This window comes from Pezoporus flaviventris, unplaced genomic scaffold (genome assembly GCF_033815535.1).
Source record: "Pezoporus flaviventris isolate CSIRO_AGI_PZ_B2104156 unplaced genomic scaffold, CSIRO_AGI_Pfla_v1 ptg000011l, whole genome shotgun sequence".
NCBI lineage: Eukaryota > Metazoa > Chordata > Aves > Psittaciformes > Psittacidae > Pezoporus > Pezoporus flaviventris.
In genome coordinates, this window is record NW_026892559.1 from 2,632,674 (window position 1) to 2,653,668 (window position 20,995).

At 46.2% G+C, this 20,995-nt stretch overlaps 2 protein-coding genes across 9 annotated transcripts in view; both read right to left on the reverse strand.

The window, feature by feature from the left end:
• CACNA1I (calcium voltage-gated channel subunit alpha1 I) overlaps positions 1–17,527 on the reverse strand; it is a 151,766-nt gene extending 134,239 nt beyond the window's left edge. For 4 of the 5 annotated variants that reach the window (XM_061450788.1, XM_061450787.1, XM_061450785.1 and 1 more), the window contains exon 1: positions 16,396–17,527. The gene's annotated coding sequence lies outside the window, so the exon portion shown is untranslated. The remainder of the gene's footprint in view (positions 1–16,395) is intronic. The other variant, XM_061450786.1, reaches the window with a different exon arrangement.
• Positions 17,528–19,939: 2,412 nt separating this feature from the next.
• Positions 19,940–20,995, reverse strand: part of LOC133267990 (voltage-dependent T-type calcium channel subunit alpha-1H-like) — a 51,802-nt gene continuing 50,746 nt past the window's right edge. For all 4 annotated transcript variants that reach the window (XR_009742932.1, XR_009742933.1, XR_009742931.1 and 1 more), the window contains one exon: positions 19,940–20,475. Coding sequence is in view for 1 of the 4 variants with exons in the window: in XM_061450792.1 (XP_061306776.1) it covers positions 20,065–20,475 (411 nt within the window). In the remaining 3 variants the exon portion in view is untranslated. The remainder of the gene's footprint in view (positions 20,476–20,995) is intronic.

Consider the following 20,995-nt stretch of genomic DNA (forward strand, 5'->3'; position numbering starts at 1 on the left):
CTGAGTTCGTGCCTTCACTGTACTGGGCACGGTCCAAGTCATCCCACCCCCAAGAGCAGATAGTCAAAGGGACCAGGCACCAGTTGAGGAGGTGACTCCCCACCCAATGTCCCCAGCTGCAGAAAAGGGGAGATGAGGGAGATGGTGCATTTGTGCCCAAAGGGGCAAGAGCTATACTCTACCCTATCGGTAGGAAGAGGGGAGCAAGACCCAGCTAGCTTGAAGCTGGTTACTGTCTGATAGATGTTCTCAGTTTGGGGAACAGGGAAAACAGGAAGAAAGTGAGGAAGAGTAAAGCAAAAGCAAACTAAAGCCTCAGAAGATGAGGAGACCTGTCCTTGTGTCCAGCATAGTTAGACAGCATGTCACCTCCACAGAAAATTGCATAAGAGATGTAGAGAGCTGCCTTTTATCAGAGTACATTTAAGCTCATTATCAGACAAATTTTTCTTCTCTTCCCACTGCCCAAGCATCTTACCACCACTGAGAAGCTGGTTTGATGGAACATCCTAAATATTTCATGCAGCCTTCGACTAGCAATATTTCTATCCCCATCTGCTTTAGACTGGCCCTGCCAAAATCTCAGCAGGCCCCTGGCCCTTGGCAGGCTGCCTAAACAAGAGCTCCTTTGACCCTCCTTCCTCTCAATCCACCTTATCCTCTCCTGCCCTATTAAACCTCCCATTTTTCCTATTCTCCACTCTGTCGCCAGAGAAAACAAGTTCCAAACTGAATTTCTTCCTCCCCGTTTCCACACTTCTTCCTCATGACTCTCTTTTCTTCAGCCTCATTTCCTCTTCTATTCATTTTCTGGTTTATTCTCATTCTTAATGGAACATTGCCTAAGGTCAGGATTAATAACCCACACTTCAGACACCCATTAATCCATCAGTAATCAAGTACAGGCATGAGGAGCCTCTCATTGGCAAAGCTGCACAGGGGCCTGAAGACCCTTGCATAGCTGGAGGGGGGGGATGATGACCAAAGGGGAGGGCAGCCTGGGGCAGAAGGGATGCAAGGCTCTCCAAGGAGGACTCCACTGGAACAATTTGTGAGCCCTCATTTTCCCCAGTGAAGGGTGTGTTTGCACTGAACTCTGCAAGCACAAAAGTGAAAGGTTTCTTTCCACTGTCTCTGGCTAAAACAGTATTTCTGGCTGTCATGGAAAGGAGACCTGGAACAGGACAGGGAACCTCACTATGGAGAAGCAACAGCTTATGAAAGCAAGAAGAGACCCAGCATGCTGCACTCTGAGAAACAGGGTTGTTCATCATTTTGGAGCAGGGGTTAGGCTCACCCAGGAGCCCTTTACAGTAGCTCCATCCCACTGAAGGGATCCCTCCTCACCTGAATTGCTTGTGAACCACAGGAGCTGCAGCAGCTTCTTCTCCCTCTATCCCCACTGCCTCCTTCACTCCTTCTTTTGAGATTATTCCACCCCATTAGATGCTGAGGGAATAGTGGCTCAACTGTCTCCCCATCAAACAGGGTGAGCGGAAAAAGAAAATAATTTTGCACATGGAGATGAAGGATGACTGGAGGCATAGAGAAGTAAAGGCCATTCTGGCTGCACAGGGACTCCTGTACCACAGCAGCTGTTAGAGACAAAGACAATGGCAGGTAGTAGGGAAGAGACATAGGGCCACAATCAGATGACTCGGGTGAGCAAGGTGTCGAAGGGCAAGAGATGAGGATCTGTTGGGGAGATCTGATGGAGATTGTCCCCAGCACCCTGCTACAGGGGATACCACAGCTTACTCAGCTGAGGAGCTGAGTTAGAGCCAGCAAAGGTACCAGCAGGCAGGAGGTCCATAGAGGGATGGATCACAAGGCAATGTGAGGTGGATGATGGTGAAAAGAGTTTATAGAAGAGACACACATTTAAGCAAGATGAGTAAGGTTGAAGTCTCATCTTATGTCCTTTCATTGCTACTAATCTCTCTAGGTCATGTTACCTAGAATATCTTCTAGTCAAGGGTCTTTTGACATTTCTATTACAGGAACATTAGCTTCCTTGTTGTTACTATGTTAAATAACACCAGACCTCCATCAACCCAGTTCTGCTCCTGTTTACCTTAGTGAGAGCACTGCCATTAGTTCTGCTGCCTCCAGTCCCGCACCCACACTCCTGGCTTCCCAGAAAGGTCCCTTTCTCCCCTCCCTGTTTGGTTGTTCGTGCAGAAGCTGTGGCAAGTGCTCTCCCGGGCTCCTACACCATGGGAAAGCAATTTGCTTGTGTGTGGCAGGTACCAGGGAAGCTGTTTTACCCAACATGTGGGGGAGCAAGTTGTAGAGGTGCCCAGGCAGTGGAAGGTGTGGGAGCCAAGGAGACCACACTTCAGCAGGCAATGGAGTGGTTTCACTCTGCATTGGTTTTAATCCCCTCACCATTATTGTTTGCCTGAATGGGATTATTGAAACAACAAGTGAGCTTCACTTGCCAGGCACACTCCATGGCAACACATCAGCTTTAAAGACATACCATCTCCAAGGAGCACTAATACTCTGCCTCATCTTATTCTCCATGTCCTCTTTCCCAAACCTTCTCCATGTTCCATCCTCCCTGGCCATGCCAGGAGGTCCTGCCTAGCAGTTCTCCCTCAGATGGACAGGTACACAGAGGTCCAGTGAATTACTCACTGGCAACCTTCACAACACTTGGGCTTGCTATGACCTCTTCTCCTGGATATTCTCCCTCTTTCCCTCCAGCAAGGGCTGCTGCTGAGCATCCCCAGAGCAATGACCCACCAGTTCACAGGCAGCATCTAGGCACAGGCTCCTCTGGGAGCTCAGCTCCCTGCCTGCAGTCAGAAGATGTTCTGCTTTGTCTCCTCTTCCCACTGGGCTTTCGTAAAAGCAGAGAAATGACAACTCAACAGCTGCTTCTCCGTCTGAGAGACAGGGTGGGAGGTACGAGCATTTGGGGGAAAGGAGAATTAATCTGAACACAGAACAAATCAAGTGAAGCTGAAACTCAAACTCAACTTGCCAGCTCAGATTTAATTTTGTTTCATTAAGTGCCTGCTTCAAACAGAAGCATGAACACAGCACAGACACAAAGGTTGCCCTTTATGGTATATTCAGCCTGACCAAAACAAGAAAGGTGGCCAAAGTCCTGCAATAGGGAGCTTCTTCCCGCTTTAAAGATTTATACACCAGCTCAAGAAAACCAAAATGCCCTGAACTGGGGTTAACAAGCAGAGCTCTCTAGAAGTCAGTTGAGCGTTGTCAATTTATTACCCACAGCAATGCGGCCCAAGCACTTGACTGTTACCTGCACTAAGCCCGGCATCTTTGGAAGCTCAGCTCACCTTACTTGCAACTAATCTGGCAGGAGCAGCCCCATACCCACCTCTGTCAAAACACAGCCTTTCCATTACCAGCCCACAGATATTTCCTGAATGTGAACTCCAGTCCCTGTAACCCACCTTGGTTTTCAACCAAATCACAACTCACATCCCTCAGTGGCTGCCTGGATATGTCAGCCCACAGGGAGTGCCCAGGAAGGGCTAGGAGGGCTCCACTTCCACCATCAACACACAGCTCCTTGCACTGGTGGCTTACACTAGGATCTCAACACACCTGAGCTACATTTGGGAGCCTACTGATTCTAGCTGTCTGATGCATTTCAACCACTACACTCCCCATCAGTGGCCTCCAGCTGGCCTAAAATACAGCAACCCACTACATTTCCTCCACCATGATCTATTCTCTTCCCCCTGCACCTTGAACAATAACACCAACCTTAAATCCCCACCTTCCAGTCAAAAGCCTTTAGGTCCCCTCAGGATTTTAAACATGGGTGGAAGGACCCCTTCTTTTCCCTATATCCCTCTGGTATCACCCAGCCAGGTGTACAGGAGAAATTACAGCAAGTTCCTCTCAGGGATAATTGCAGAGAAACTTGCCAGAAGGTCAAATATTTGCCTAAGCTTCATCAATGCAAATGTCTTCTAATCCTCCTGTATATTTCAGGGATGGCAAGAGAATGGTGAGTACACCTCTGCTTTATACACATGCATACAAATTAGAGTAATAAAGAAACAATTTAGGTGGTTTATTATATAGTATTAGTATCACTATTATTCAAACATATTTATGTGTATGTATCATTAATATAGAGTTAATAATACAAAAGTAATATGCATTGCAGTATCCTATACTTTCTTCTGCCCAATTCTCAGTGCATTTTCATGGATGCAGGTCTGACTGGTGCTTGCTTTCTGTTGAAAGCCACAGTCCAGCCTGCATCTCAGTGTAGTCATGTTGAGGAGGGGACAAGGAGGAAGACTGAGACGTAACAATCTCATGGCAGTGCATTTGAGGCCTCCTTGCAATTTCCAAACATGAGCATGTAGCTAAGTGCCCTAAAGGCAGCAAGCATAAGCAGCACAGTTAGTTGAGAAAGGGTGCAGATATAAGCCTATAAATACAAAGTTTCACATCTATTTGGGGGAAGAAGCAGCATTTCAGAAGAGGTCATTCAAGTGGGATGAAATAATCCCAGATATAACTAAATCCATGAAGCAAGAAATTTGTATCAGATTTTTCTATTGGGAATTTCTCTTGTGTTCCTGAAAACACAAAGACACAGGAGAACATTAAGCATCAGAAAAGAATAATCTTGCATCCAAAGGGGAGAGATGTCACAGCAATGGATGAGGAAATCCTTCATGCGTGCAGACAACCATGGGAAATGCCATAGGTACAAGGCAAAGACTCAAGTACATGACACTAATCTTCTTAATCGCACTCAAGAAGCACCCAGAGAAGTCAAGTGGCTGGGGAAGGAAATAATCACTTTTGTTCTCGCCCACTAGAGCTGTCCAACCTTACACATTTGCTTCCACTGATGGGACCACAGACATCCCACGTCCTGTGGGGAATGTCCCAGGTCATTCAGCCACCCATCCCCTCAACTCCACATAGCAGCTTACATCTCTGAAGTGATAACCAGCACCATTGTGCTTTCCCTGCTTGATGCCCTCTGTGACAGCTTCCCCCAGGGCTCTGCTCTTCTTTCCCTTGGAAACTCTGCCCAGAAATGCCTCGACAGCAGCATGCCTATGCCCACACATACCAGCCTTGAGGACACGCTGGCTGCCACAGCAGCCAAATAAGGCTTGAGCATTTTTAATGCCCAGAAACTTAGGAATGTATCTCCCAGGTTGAACACAAGAAGAGGGGTTGGCCACGTGCCACAGGCAATCTTTGGAAGTGTGAAGCTGGAAGAAAGACTCAGCTATCCCAACATGACAAAACAGGGACTGTCGGTGCATTTAACTACTCTTGCGGAGACACCTGGTATTTATCTCCACTATGTTTGTCTCAGCAAAGGGGAGATGTTGGCACAGGCACTAGCTTCAGGGGCTCCCAACAGCAGTGCCTCTGCTCCACCTCCTTCCCTTGCCTCTCTCTCTTGCTGTTGCAGGGGGAAATGACAGAGGGGCTCGCCCCATGCACAGCACTTGGTCTGCCTCCATGTCTATGGGGAACAGGAAAGAGAAAATACAGGGACACAATTCACCATGGCACAAGGACAAGGAGACACAAGGACACATTCAAACAGGGTAGTCAAAACAGAAACAGATCAGGCTCCTAAAAACACAGGTATCGTTGGCCAACACAACAGTGACAAATTCCCTTCTGTCCCTAAACCACAGCCGTGCAACTGTGGCCTCACACATCTAAAAGGACTGCAGCCCGGGCATTTATGACGACTCCAAGGACCCAAATTCAGCAACACCCCACCCTGAAATCCTGCCTTAGTTCTCAGCTCAGAAACTTGGGTCACAAGAGTCAGGAGTTCCCTGAAGGTCTGAATAACCTCAAAGCTGCCACTTTCCCTTTCTTCAGGGAAGATGGTCCAAGTACACCCTTAATGCTCCTTCTGTATCTTCAGATCATGCTAAGAAGTCCCATGCAGCAGCTTATCCTACAGCATACCTCTCCAGTCTGTTCTCCCAAAGGATGTTCTTCCATGGGAAGTTCCCCTTCACCCAGGGAAGTGAGGACATTTTGCCTTCTGCAGTCTACCTATGATCTGGATTCATGTCTCACACCCAGCCAGAGAATCCCTGGTGTGACAGCTCAGGGAAATCAAATGAAGTGCCAATCCTGTTTCATTTTTCAGTAAAATAACCCCCATATGGGAGAAAACACAGTTTCCCCAGACATCTGCCACACATTCCAGAAAAACGCATTACAGACATGCCACTAAGTGTGAAATAGATTTTTAAAAGTTAAAAAGCTATTGGATATTTAAAGGATGTGTGACATATCGCAATATGCTGGAAATGCATTTTAAAGAAATAACAGCACCTCAAAGATACTGTGGAGAGATGCAATTAATTCTATTCTTTGAAAAAAAATCCCGGGTTATGGCTCTCTGGAGGAAGAATGGTTTTTAAAGTACTTACTTTAGTAGTTAATTATTGTATTGTAGAGGGAACTTGAGGCTTCAGTGAGAGCTGAACTACATGGTAGAAGACTGCATGCAGCTATACTGATAACACTAATTTTAATTAATCCTACCCCAAACCATTCTCCCTTCCAACACCCAATGTCATTTTCTTACAGCTCCATCTGACTGGCAGCTTGAGCTGAAGCTTCCATGGCAGGTATGATTGCTCTTTTTTATGGAAAACTAAGCTGAATTTCAATAGTTTTAAAGATTTTATTTTGCCTGTACAGAAGCATTCAAGAGGGGTTTTTTTTGGACTAGCTTTGACACTGCTTTTGCACTGGGCAGCACGGTGGACTAAGACCTCTTTTGCTCATCCTGTAACAACCAACACATCTAAATGGAGCTAAATCAGCTGCTGTGAGGGAGGAGGGGGAAACCGTGCTTTGAATATGCTTAGGAGAAACTGTTTTGATATGACTCAATCCAAGAAACTAAGAGAGAATTAAGGGTGAATGCAAAACCTCAGTTTCTCCCTCTTCACACTGCCTTTACAACATTCTTTCATTACATGTCCATGTGTTTTTTTCCACAGGATCCTTGCATCCACGGGAAGGGATGACATTCAGTGAAGACAGCAATGTGACGCCTATTTAGGCAATGAGCCTTACAGAAGTATTCTGACAGCAGGGAAACAGAAATAAGCAGGAATACAAAGCATGCAGACTCTGAGGCAGAGACATTACTTCACCCCAGCAACCCCACATGGGATGCTCCCATCCCACCCCTTCTTCACTGCAGCCTGAGCCCTTCAGCCTTGCCAGCCTGCCTCCACTTGGGCTCACAGCCCCGGCTTTTGCCTTCTTAGCCAGCTTCGTTCCATCCATATCCTCACCTCTTCCCTCTTGGATACCTGCCCCCCTCCACTAACCTCTCCCAGCCCACCCAATCCCCTCTCCAGGCTGTTTACTCGTGCCATTGCTCCCCAGTTCCCCCATTCCATTGGACAGGTACGTGGTGGATAGGTTTTCCACCTCTACTCCATGCTGGCTGTCTGTGTGGAATTACATTCCTTCTGGGCTTCTCAGTCCCCCATTCCAGTATTCTTCCCAGGCTTTTTGCCCAGACCCTGTATCCCAGACCTCAAATTAAAATTTCATTAAGGTATAAAAAGAGTGGGAAAGTTATGCACCACATTACCACCTCATCTAACCATGAAAACTAAGTCTTCCATTTCTTGGGTTCCGTTTGTGTGTGTGACCCTTGTATGAACTGTGAGACTTCCGAGATCCCACTGGGCAGGAAAGGAAGGAAAAAAAATTACTCAGCACCCAGCAAGGAAGAAATTGGGTGCTATCAAGTCATACATGTAGGGAAAGGCAACAGCATCAACCTATAAAAATTAGAAACCAGGAGGTAGTGGCACAGGACAAAAAAATGCTGTAAGGAACCAATGAGAAGACTGCCGCCTCCAAAGGCTGTTCCTGTATAAAACAACTGTGCTATCTCCTCAGGCCCCCTCCAGTCACGGAAATCCCACTTCCAAGGAGGGTTCCAGATAGGAAGACAAAAGCAGTTGGCAACACACAGACTGCTAAACTATGGGTCAACAAGGAAGGAGAAGAGGAGCAAACTCCAAAGCAGGGAAGGATCCTACACCACCAAGGAAATTAATCAAAAAGGAGCCACAGAGAAAGAAAGAAGCAAACAAAAAAAATTGCCTTGAGGAAAAAAAATACCATCCTTCATTAAGAAATATCACAGTTGGCCAGCGGCACCGAGCATCAGGCGGTACCAAAGGCAATATATTATTACTGTTGCACTTCTGTGAGCGTGTCTCTTTTAATAGAACTCACTTATGACACAAACACTTTCAAGGCCTGGACTGAATCTCACAGATGAACAAAGCAAAGCCTGCCAGATTCACCCATAAAACCAGGAGTCTTAAAACAAAAATTGCATCACGAGTCAGTAAACATGCAAACGGAAACAGTGACAAAAATTGTAACACATCACAAAGCATACTTTTCCCAAATATGTTTTAGCTTGATTATTATTACAATGCTTGTTAACAATGCCTGCTAGCTGGCTGGTAAATGATCTGGAGTACATTCTGTAGAAAATAAGGACATTGTATTCTTAGGGGAGCTTATTGCTGCACTAGAGTGCTGAGTTCTTGGCTGAGAAGCAAGATGCGGGATACAGGTAAATGTAGGAAGCATCCTTTTGGGATGGGGCAAGGCAGATTTGCCAAGTCCACCTTCATGGTGTTTTAGTGTGCTCCCAAATAACAAGCAGGGCTTGGAAAGCAAGCAGAGATTTTTGGATCTGCCTTGAGAGACTACCAAGCTCTGCATGGAAGAAAATATTTCTCTAACCTCAAATATTAAGCTCCTGCCTCTTCCATGCCATGAAATAGAACAGCTGCTGTTTGTTACAAGCTGCCCGTTTCAACAGGGAGGTTAATATTTTGCCATGTGTTTCCTTTCCATTCCTTCCCTCCTTCTCTCATGTTAAGGCGAATCTCATAGCCAGCATTACAAGCACTGGATTCAGCAGCTTTCTCTTGGATGAATTTGTACTGATGTTAGCCATTTTCAGCCATGACTCTAAGAAGTGAAATCCCCAAAGAGGCACATTCGGTTCACTCTGCCTCTCGAGACATCCAGTTACTTCAAGCTACAAGCAATCCAAAAGCCCTCGTGGTATTTCAGCTTTCATGCTACTCTGGGAAGGCAGCAATAAACAGAAGTGAGTTATTAAAGATGAAACAGCTCTCACAAACTTTTGGGGGTCAGGAACAAGGCTGAGACAGGCAAACCCTTGAGAACATTGCCCAGCTTCCAAGGCAGGGCATAAGGCCCAGAAGACCACAGCCATGCAGCTCCCAGTCAGCATGCTGAGCTCACATCTGTTTGCATCTGCCCACAAGAGCCAGCCCTGGTGAGCAGGCATTAGCAGAGATCCAGCTACCTCACAGACAGGACCAGGGCCAGATGCTCCTGCAGCTTCTCATCCAAGCTCGCCCAGGGGATGTTCTCCTCCTAGCACTCTGCCCCCATTTCCAGTGTGGATGTACCCCTTGGAGCCTGACATCCTGCTACCACCACAGCCCTTCCTGCACATTGACAGCTCAGGATGGGGATGTCAGGGATGCCACTTTCATGTTGGAAGGTACAGGAGGATAGCTGCCAGAAGGACCTGGGCTGGGAATAAAATACTCTAGATGGGGATGGAAGCAGCCTGTGAGGATAAGGAAGCAGCAATCCAACCTCACCATACAATCCTTTCCACAGACAGGGGAAATTTGCTGTTTCCACAAGTAAGCTCTTGAATCTCTGCAGAGCCTTGGCCTTTTCCCCTCCTTCTAACTAAACCAATGAGTTATGCCCCCAAGTTTAAATCCTACCTTCCAATTCTCCCTTTAGCTCCTGACCATTCCTCCCAGGAAGCCTGCTGCCTGCAATACTGGCTAAGAAGGGAACTTCACAGAAAGAGCCAATTCAAGGGCCGCAGCAATCAACACAAGACAGCCTGCTAGCAGTGAAACCCAGGAATGACAGCAAGGGAAGGAAGGAAAAAAAAATAAGGGAGAGGGAAAAATGACAGACTGACACAGATGGAGAAAGGAGAGGGGAGAGACAGGGTGGCTAGTCACAGGAGGGGCTGCTAGAGGAGCTGCGGGGACCGAGCAGCTCCAAATCACACGCAAGGAGGGGGAGCAATGGCAGCTTTTATAGACTCAAGCACAGTAGGCGATGATGAGGGGAGACCGGGGGAGAGAAAACTGAAGGGAAAAAGGATAAGCAAAGAACATGGTTTTGTATCATTAGCGAGGACAGATTTTCCTACTGGATGAGTGGCAGCACATAAGTGTAAATGGCACCACTGTCTCCAAAGACAGATGGTCACCCACGTCCCAGCTCTGTGCATCCCCCATCCCACCTGAGGGGGTCGTTCCCTTCCTCAATCTGCACTGTTGCAATGGTGAGGGAGAAGGCTGGAGGAGGAAGCCAGCAATGGGCATCCTTCAGGCAGGAACACTGAGCTAAGCTCTCCATCCCCAACAGCCAACCTTGCAGTTAGGTCTTGGTAGGTGAAAGCTCTTCCAACAACAGCACTGCACACAAATTCCAGCTCCCAGACCAGCCAACCCATCCAATCCATGCCTATTCAGGTCTTCTAGCAGGAGGGTTGCACTGCCATCACACCACCTCCTTATCCACTTCACTGGTCCTTGATGGCAGTCAATAAAGATCAAGCACTCATGCTGATTCTCTTAGATCTATCAGCTGCCTTTGATGCCATTGATTACAAGGATTTGTTGAGACACCTGCCAAGCTCAGCAGGGATTTGCAGCATGGTGCTAGAGTAGCTGTTCCTGAACTAGATAAGCTCCACTTATCACTCGCCATCAGTTTGTGTTACATCTTCATAATCACACTTCATCTTTTCTTGTACAAGTCCAGCTGCATGTTATCTACCTTCCTTGCTCATCTCAGCCTCCTTCCCTAGCTGCTGGATACAACTCTGCTGTTTTTATTCCACCCGAAATAAAAAACATCTCCCCTGACTAGCCTGTTCCCTCCTGCAAAGCTTTCCCTGGAATGATCTCTGCTCATTTCTGCAGCGGAGTCCAGAGCACCCCTCCAGAGAGGAGGGGCATGCAAGGCAGCAAAGCCAGCATCATTCCCCCCATGATGGAGGAGTATGCCTGATGTGAAGCAGCACAACACAAAACCACAGCCCAAGGATCAGCAGCAGCCAAGAGCATGGCAAGCCCAAGCCACCAACCAGATCTGTCCCTTTGAACAGCCAGCCCTGGCTGGTAGCACTTCCCAATGCTGCTCAGCCTTCCTTCTGCTGCCCTCAGCATCAAGAGGCTGCACACCCCGTTTCAGAGCAGCACACTTCAAACAAAACCTCCAACACCCCTGTCCCATGACAGGCAGTGAAGCACAGAAGAGATGGCAGCATGGAGATGTGCAAGGGACTTGGGGAAGGACATAGGCCAAAGTGTGTTGGGATGACCAGAACCAGTGGTTTTCGCTGACCAGGGCAAAGTGAGCACAGGACAGAAGTTGGTGCAAGCTTGAGCCTGGTCCTTCTTACACCAGGCTGCAGCCTTCCTCCACCTTCACCTTCCAAAGACAGTATCTCTCTAAGACTATGAGGATCTTCTCAGCTTAGAGGCTGATAGCTTGGCAGAGTCTTTGCTCCTGTTCTCTCCATAGGTCCAAAAAGGGCCAAGTTTTCCATGCAGCCTTTCCCCTTAACCAACCTGGGACCAGCTGCAGGCCATTTACTGCAGAAAAGCTGCAACTGTTAACCATTTCTCACCTGAAGCAGCTCCTGTCAAGTTCTACACTCACAACACAAATTCAGTTGACTGCAGGCCCTTCCCTATGGGCTGGGTGGGAAGAGTGTCAAGCCCCAGATAGGCAGCTGATCATTCGTTAGCTGTTAATTGCATTATTTAACTCACATTAAGACAGAACATGCAGTTGGAGGTCCAGTAGAGTATTTTATAGTCTTAAATTCAAAATGAGTATTTTTGTTGCCCTTTAGTTCTCCAAGAACCCCCTCCGGCTCCCTCTCTCACCCTGCTCCAGTGTTCACAAAGGCTGAACAAGGCAAACTGACCATTTTTCACTGAGGTAATGTTTCTCATCTCCAAGGCAAAATATATTCCAGTGAATAAACACAATATGCTCCAGAAGGCTTTTTCAGCATTTGTTTCAGTTCAGCAACGCACTGTGTGGAGGGATGGGAAGGTCCCTTGAAGCAGGCACGGCTACCACATTCAGCTGAGCACATCACCCCTCTCTTCTGGCCTGCCACTGTCAGGTGCACCCCAAGTTGACATGAACCACAGTCTGCACTGTGCTAAGACAAGGCAAGACCAATCTTCCCAATGTAGCCTGAAGAGCAATAGCTGGTGCAAGTAGGTCTACTTTCCTGGATTTACACAAGGCAAAGCTGTGACTTTCATCTACTCTCTCCTGCCTACTCTCCCCACACCTTCCACATTCATTGACTAGAAATTCAGGGACCATACTGAGATACCTCATCAAAAGCTGTCGCAGTAAGAGTTTTCCTGAAGCATCATGGCATGGAATATTAGCAGGTCCTTTATTGCTTTTCATAGAACCATTTTACAGAATAGAATTTCAAATCACAAAATGGTTTGAGTGGGAAGGGATTTTAAAGATCACCTAGTTCCAACCCCTCTGCGATGAGCAGGGACACCTTCCACTAGACCAGGTGGGGCAGTACAACATACACACACCAAAGAAAATATTGCCCCTCTCCAACATATTGAAAGGAGACTGGTTTGGCAGTTGGCCCTTCCTCCAGTAGTAACAACCTATCCTTCAGCAACAGAGAAAATGCTGATCGTTGCATGAAGACAGGAGGGATGCACTAAGAATTTTTTCAGCCTTATTTCTGATTTTGTTACACCCTACAGACATTAAAGCTTCAGACAGTCGGAGCTCTGGTTCTGTTTGTGCTGTTGTCCTGCTTCACTTCCAAACCGTGGACTTTGACTTCTCACCATAAAAAAAGCAAGCTCCAGAGAATAAGCTAAGGGGATGGGAGCCAGTCAGATATCCTGTCTCAGCATTTGTGCTTAGATACACAGGGCCAGCTTGCAAGCCAGCCAGATTTAGACCTCATCCCTTTATATCTGCACACTTGCCTGGAATTGCGTATATACAGCCAATCCATTCGTAAGCATGCAAATCGCCTTCAAACTTACCTATCCCCTGTGTGCTACTAATGACAATGCAGGAGTTTAAATTCCATTTACACCATGGCTGGCCGTGCAAGTGATCCCTCTAAACTTCCCATTGTAAACTTGCACATCAAACAACCCACGCTAATAACATTCCCTTGTCACCAGTTTTGCAGAGGCAGCTTCCTTCCCAACTTATGCATGCCCTGAGCACTGCCATGCTCCCCCTAACTGGGAAACAGGGCTTCTATCCCAGGAAAACAAAAAAGCTGGTCCTTACAAAACTACATATTCCCAACCCAGAGTCCAGGCAAATGGTGTGCCTTCCCCTCCTCCCACAAAACTAAGATTGCCTGATATTTTATTATGGAAACTCTAAAAGGTTCAGGCTGCACCATTTCCAGAACTAAACCTGCTCCCTGCCTTTCCCTTTCCCACCCTTCAGGGCACCTAGGGAACCAAACAGCATAGCAATCCTAAAGGCAACCCAGGATTCTAGCCAGCAATCCCTATAGCCTGCTATCTGGAAATTCCCTCTCTACTAAAAGAGGGAAAACAGGCACCCTCACTTACTGACTTTGCCCTCTGAAGGGCAGGGTTAAATTAAGCGTGCTGAATTTCCTGCTACAGATGGCAGTGTGTCATTCACCTAGAGAGACAGCCTGGATGCCTGGTTTTCAGACTGGTAGAGTTAGATGGGGTGAAGCCCAGCCAGCTTCCCAAGAGGAGAATTCAGAAATTAAGGGTCAGTTCAGAAGCACGGAAACGTCTGCATTAAAACACATTGTTAACAGAAAAGGGGAGAAGGAGTAGTTGAGGATGTATTGGTCCTGCGGACATGGCAGTGTTGGCCCAATGCATTCATTGTCTTCAAATATTAATCAAGTTTATGGACAATTGTCTTATTAAAAGTCACCCTTATTTACTAATAGCAAATTTTGTTCCACTGGTAAGGAGCTTGGCCAAGTGGCAGAAAAGCCAGCAGGATCTAAAACAGGCTTGCCCATTTTAAAGCTTGAAAAGCATAAGGCACACGCCCAGAGGTACAGCAATGCCATCAGCACCACATGTCCCCCGGAGAGCTCTGGATCAGTTCAGTTTCCCGTACAACAGAAGCAACTGTAAAGTTGATTTAGCACATTATGGACTGCAGAGAGATTACATTACTTCTTACAGAAAAAATTCTTGCATATGTTGGATCTTGGGCATACAAATGTATCTGTTGCCTGGAAAGAGGTCTAGAGATGCATAATCTATAGCAATCAACCCATTCCTAGGGGTACAGTCACAACATCTCCCTAGTTACCTAGAGCAACACAAAGCTGTCAAGTCCCCACATGTCAGACTCTTCACCTGTCTTCTGAGCTGGATTTGCAAAGACAGACATGAGAGATTTGTCTTTACAATAGCGAAGCAGGAATAACACGCATTTTAGTTCTTTCCAGGTATGCACACAAAAGCTGAAATTGCTGACCCCAAGAGTGAAAAGCCGTGATTCGTAGGCCCTCAAGAATAATGAATGCTGCTTAAAATTCATAAGCAACTCAAGTTTTGATGTATTATTCTACCTTCTGGCCACACTTAGAAGCTTTTCTCTAATTACTAGAAAAGCAGGAACCTTTTTTCTTTATTTTTTATATATACACACATACATAAACGTACACATATAAAAAGAAAAGTAAATCTCAGAGGATTACAGGAGTTCAGGCCTTAAGACAAACATCAACTAGTAAAAGACTTGCAATAATCTTGCAGCTGATGTTTGCTTATTAATTAACTACATCCAGTTGTTATGAAAACTGCATCCAGGGTATAAGAGTACACAAAGCAACAACTTAAGGCAGAAACAAGTACAACATACTATAGAATCTGCACAAGAAGTTTCATTCACATGAAACCAAGTTACCCAATTGTTATTTTACCAGCAGGATGTAATACATAACACACCTATTCAACCAAAGCTTACTAATGAGCAATGCCAGCCCCTCAGCCATGTGTGCCACCTGAAAAATCAGTGGGTTTGGCAGCACAGGGTCTCCATGCACCATGGCATCACTTGCTCAGTGTCACCAAGTGTCGGTTACCAGTCCACGCACACAATTTTCTTTGCTTGTTCAGCATCTGATTTTCCACTCTGCTCTCACAGGCAATGCCAGCACAAAACACCACTACTCCCATTGCCAGCCATTCTATGCTCAGTTGCCTTGCACATAAATCGTATCTGCAGCACCCAACAGGGAGGAGGTAGGGAATAAACCTGTGGGCTTCCTCAGTTCCCCATCAATACGCCCAAGGCCAGCCCTGTTTCCTTGTGCACCAAGCAGTGTATCAGATTGGTCTATGTGCAAGTACAAGTTACAGGAAAGTTACCCCCAGAAACAAGACTCTTAGGGTCAAGTACAATGGCAAAGCCCCTACTTGGAGGATCTTTAATACATATGAGCTACAAGGCAGCTCCTCAGTACATACAAGCAGTCAAACTGGCTTCAAGATTTCAGAAGCCACCTTGCTCTATATCCTATAAAACACAACTCCTGGTAGTAAAAATTAAGTGCATATATAAGCTTTTGTACAACTGGGACCTGACCCAATGCTCTTGCATCACTGAAATCAACTAGAAACGCAACACTTTGCTGCCTGAGAGCAAAACAGAAGCCCATATGGCCAACACATTTCACGAATGTGGGAAGGGGCTGGTATATAAGAAAAAGCAAGAAAACGACAGAGTGGTGAACTGCAGAGCCTATCTCATTACTGCTACAGTTTTAGCATTGATTTTTTTTAATAGCACACTTCACTTTTGCTCTCACTGTCATGTCAATATTATAGATATGACAGCAAAGGGAGATCTGCGCCTCCTGGAATGGCAAGAATTTCTGTTAAGGAAAAGCCCAAAAGACAAACCAAATCTATTGCATTTGACCCTAGGGATGGATGAAATCTAAAGTCTTTATGGAACTCCAAGGAGTCAAACAGCAATGCGGACATCCAAGCATCTCTCTCATAATCTTCTCATAATTTGCCAAGTGCATCAGGATCCATTTGCAATGGTGCCATGTGGCATGTTCATTATTGAGTCCGAAGCACTTCATAAATTCATAAGATGAATGCCACACAGTTGTTCTAGAAACATGTTTTCACACTTTTCACCCCATTTCTCCTCCAAGCTAAACTTGAAATCCTAGCTAACATGGAGGTTAGGTTTTATTAAATGAAAAAGCCCACAACGATCTTACAGCCTCTCTCGTAACCGTACCTCAAATATTGACTCCATTAACATTGTAGCTGTAACAGCCCCATGGTCTACAACTCAGAGCGGTCAAACTTCTGCCTGTTAATCAACACAGACATCAACCTCAACAAACTGCTTGGCAGGCTGCTTATATGCTGCACCATGCCAGACACCTTTTGGATAGGCACACTTAGCAGGAGCCAAGCCAGGCTTCAGGTGTGCATTGCACTGCAATCACAGCAGTTACCTGGATCTAAAAACGTTAATCAGGATTTTTAAAACAATCTGCTCCCCAATAAATTAGGACAATTCAAGCATTCATTTGCACTGTATGTAAGGCTACCCCAGAAATACGTAATCACCTAACTTCAAAGCATCAGGCTGCTTTTCACCACACAGCACTATGGTAAAAAGCACAGTACTCTCTTTGAGGACAAACACCACAAGGTTCACATGGAACTTGTCCCTATCTTAAAAGGGACTCGGAGTCTACAATTTTTGCAGTAACAGCATTACACATTTATACGCTCATATGCATCCAGAAGTGATTTTAAAGCAGGGATATAAGTGGTTCTTTCTCCTCATACTGCACTGCAGCAAAAGAATATGGCAGTTGTTTAATAGCACATAACAAAATCGCAGGACTGCTCATGGAAGGAAAAATAATCTTCAGGGGAGGGGGATTTAAGTAGGTAGAATGCAATTACCTAAATTGAAATGCAGTGGTTAATGACCTTGTGCTTACAAAACTTGCTACATAGTCCTTAAAGATCAGAGCTTCCATTTTAAGTCTCATTGACAATACTTCCATAACAATGATTATGAAGCTCTGTCCTAGTAGAAAGTCGATGAGAAGGATTAACAGGCTTTTAATTAATGCCCCATCTTTTTTGCTGAATCTTCAGGAAAGGACAGGCATTGCCCTGTGACAGTGACTCAGCCCCTACTTTAGGAAGTGCATTAAGAAACCAAATAGCTCAATATAGCAAAGATTAAAAACTTGAGACAGGAAAGAAAAAAAAAAAATCAAAACAGCCAACTGTATAAATTCTTCAAAGACTTTCATAGAAGCATCACTTACAAAGGGGGCTCATTCACAGCCAGGAATGAGATCACAGTAAGTGATCTGACACCAGCCTATGAAAAAAGTTATAGGAATGACTTACTCCATAATCCATTCAAAACAAGGGAACCATAGAATCAACTGGCATAAAGTCCAACCCTATCCAGCACTGCCAAGGCCACCACTAAACCATGTCACTAAGGGCCTCATCTACAGTTTTTTAACTCTTGCAGGGACAGTGATTCCACCACTGCCCTGAGCAACTTGTCCCAATGCCTGAGCATCATTTCAGTAAAGAAATTTTTCCTAAACCTCCCCTGGGGCAGCTTGAGGCCATTTTCCTTCATCCTATCACTTGTTATTTGGGAAAAGAAACTAGGCACCTCCTTACTCCATCCTCCTTTCAAGTAATTGTGGAGAGTGATAGGGTTCCTCCTGAGCCTTCTCATGGAGAGCTGCTTGGCAAGCTCTTTTGCCAGCTTCTTCAGTACTCTTGGGTGGAACCCAACCTTGAGCACCTTCTCGATGACCACTGGCTGAGCTTACCACTTAAGCTTGCCAGGCTTCTGGGCCCTTCCTGCTGGTTCTTCCTGCATAAACTACTACTATGCTCCAGTCACCACACTCCCAGGGCAGCGTTTTGCCCATTCAGAGGTGGTGGTCAGCGCTCCTGACTCCTGGGTTAGCCCTGCAAGGGCTTGGGGCTCCCTTCATGGCTCTTGCCATTCAGGAGCGAGACTTCTGGACACTGCTTTCCCAACACTCTGATGCTGAAGGTGTCCGCTCCGAAGCTACTCATCTGGGCAAAATGAGGGCCAGAAGAGTGGGGAGGATCAAAGGAGGAGTTGAAACCACCCCACTCAGTCTCTGCTTTTCAAATAATCTAACTTGACACAGCTGAGCTAAAGTCACAGGCCTGAAACAACCCTTTCAAAAGCTTTCCAGCATCCCCACCATTGCTCTTTGCCCCCTGGTGTCGCATGTAGCCAGATGTAATAACATCAACAGGTGATTGATGGAGGCTTTTTCCTTCTTTCTATAGCTTCTGCTATGAAAAGATCGTTTTCAGAGTCAAATAGCACACATTTTTGAGGGTTAAAAAAAAAAATAAGACATTTAAACACAAAAATGCCCATACAGTGCTCAACTCTGAATAACACCTTAAAGCAAACTCCCTGCCACGTACCAAATTGGAGAGAATGTTTTGACTGATTTTTTAGCCAGGAAGACAAGCAAGCTTTTCTCTTCTTCCCCTATTCAAGAGCAAATCATCATTCCAAACCCAGGCTATCACTCTTGTCTCATTTTCTGAATCCAGCCTTTTCACTAAGAAACAAATCTCTCATGCTTTATTCTGAGCCCACCGCATGCTGGGACAAGATTCCTGGGCCATGATAACTAGTGCAGACCCACAGCGGTTGAAAAGCAATGCATAATTCAATGTGAAGTTTTTAAACTTTGAGCAGCTAGTAGAAAGGAAAGCAGAAACCCTAAACCTCCAATACGTTCTCAGACATAAACTGTACTCAAGACTACACCACCTTTATAAGGGCTTCTGAACTTTAAGACAAGAGCTCAGAGCTGAAACCCAAACCTTTTTCTACATTCGAAATTGAAACAAGTGTTCAACCATAAGGTCATTTGCTGTTGCTGACAGCACCTCAAAACTTCATCCAGGGTTGGACTTTTGAAGCTGAAAAGGCTCTAGAAAACATTTTGCAAGTCTCTGCTGTGTGCCCAGACACTCAGATTTATTCTAGAAGCCAATGCATCAAATCTATAACAAGCAACCTTATAGATAATGCCAACCTAACTAGGAACTAAGAAACTTACAGGTAAAAGGTGCCATCACTTGATATTTCTGTCTAGAAAAAAAGGTCCAAGTAAAACTCCAGACCAACCTTTCTGATAATTCTTCATCTTCTTTATTTCTTCCTCACCATGCAGAGTCCCCCCATCCAAAGAACAGTAAGTGCCCTCCACCTGTTTTTTATATTGCATCAGGCTCAACAGCCACAGAAGCCTTTGCTTCCACGCTGCCTCAGTGCTAATGAGTTGTGCAGCTGATCATCATTTGCACTGCTGGGATGCAGGGGCCACATGTGAATGGTAACACATGTGTGATTGCTGACCTCCTTTGCAAAGGAAGAACATGTTCATGTTCCAGAGATCTCCCCCAAGGCGTATGGGTCTCAGAATCAAACTTGGAACAGATTCTGCTATTTGTTCCTGGCCTGACATCACGGCAAGATATAGGTAGGACAGTGACTTGTGCTAGATAGAAAGGCAAGGGGTCATCCAGGTATCCTTGCAATTGAGGTCCAGGAGCGCTGCTTCCCTCACCAAGGGCAAGATGAGCTTTCACTAAAGCCTCTACACTCAGAGGGAGGAGACACCTCTACCACTGGTGGCAGCCTGCTTGTCAGGCAGCAACTCTTGAAGCTAGCAGCTCACGCTCTGACCAAGGCAGAGGCAAGAATAGAGCCAGGAATGGGAAGAACCCAGCCCCCTGTGACTGGGGCTGTCAGCAGCTCTCTCTGAAGTCCCTTCTTTCATAATCAGCTTCTTTTGATCGCACACTAAAACAGCTGAGGTTCTGTTCAAACACAAGCAAGGAACAAAGCAGGTCATTAAACATGTAGGAAATGGCATTCCTTACCTGCCAGGTGGCCCAAGAGGGCAGAGAGAGAGAGGGATGGGCAGAAGGGAGCAAAAGATGGGGCAGCTCTGAAAGGATATGGGTTGCACACCATTTTGATGCACCAGTTCCGTGGGCTGGTGGTCTGCTTCAAGCAGAAGAAGACAACTGGGGCTAAGTCAGGGTAGGGAACATCAGGGTCCGGTGGGGAGGTGACTTCCTCATCCTCGCCCAGATCCGGGGAGGATGGTGGCTGCATCGGTGGCGTTTGCTGCTCCAAGACCCCCAGATCCATGGGCTCCAGTGGGCAGACGGCAGAGGCATGAGGGGGCTGTGGGCCTGCAGACCACGTGGAGGGAGGCTGCGGGACGTACTCTGCCATGCCAGCCACAAGTGAGAACCCCTGGAGAGGATAGGAGAAAGAGAAATGAAACCCACATGAGGAATCAGCAGCAAGAGCACAGCACAGTGAGTTCAGAGCAGGGCAGAGCTGCAGGACTGACGGCTCTGACAAACAACAAATCACCATTTAAATCATCCATGTAGCCCCTGAGACACCCTTGCATGGTGTTGCACCACCTCAGGTGATAGTGCCAACCTTTCTGGAGATAGCCTGAGCACCTTAACGGACCTCTTTGCTTTGGAGTGGCATGGGTCCATCCTGACACAACACAGCCACCCTGCGCTCACAGTCCCTCATGCAGTCCTGCCAACTCCAGGTTCAGTTCTGTTGCCCCTAACATGCCTTCTTCCATCCAGGAACACGCAGGGCTGGCCTTGTGGCATGCCACTCATTGCACAGGCTCCTTTAGACTGACGCCGGCAAATACATGTCAAACCCATACAGAACAGTCACTCAAACAGGGAGTTGTAACACAAGCTAGAAGTCAGATTAAATATTAAGCACCCTTTATTGAACGATG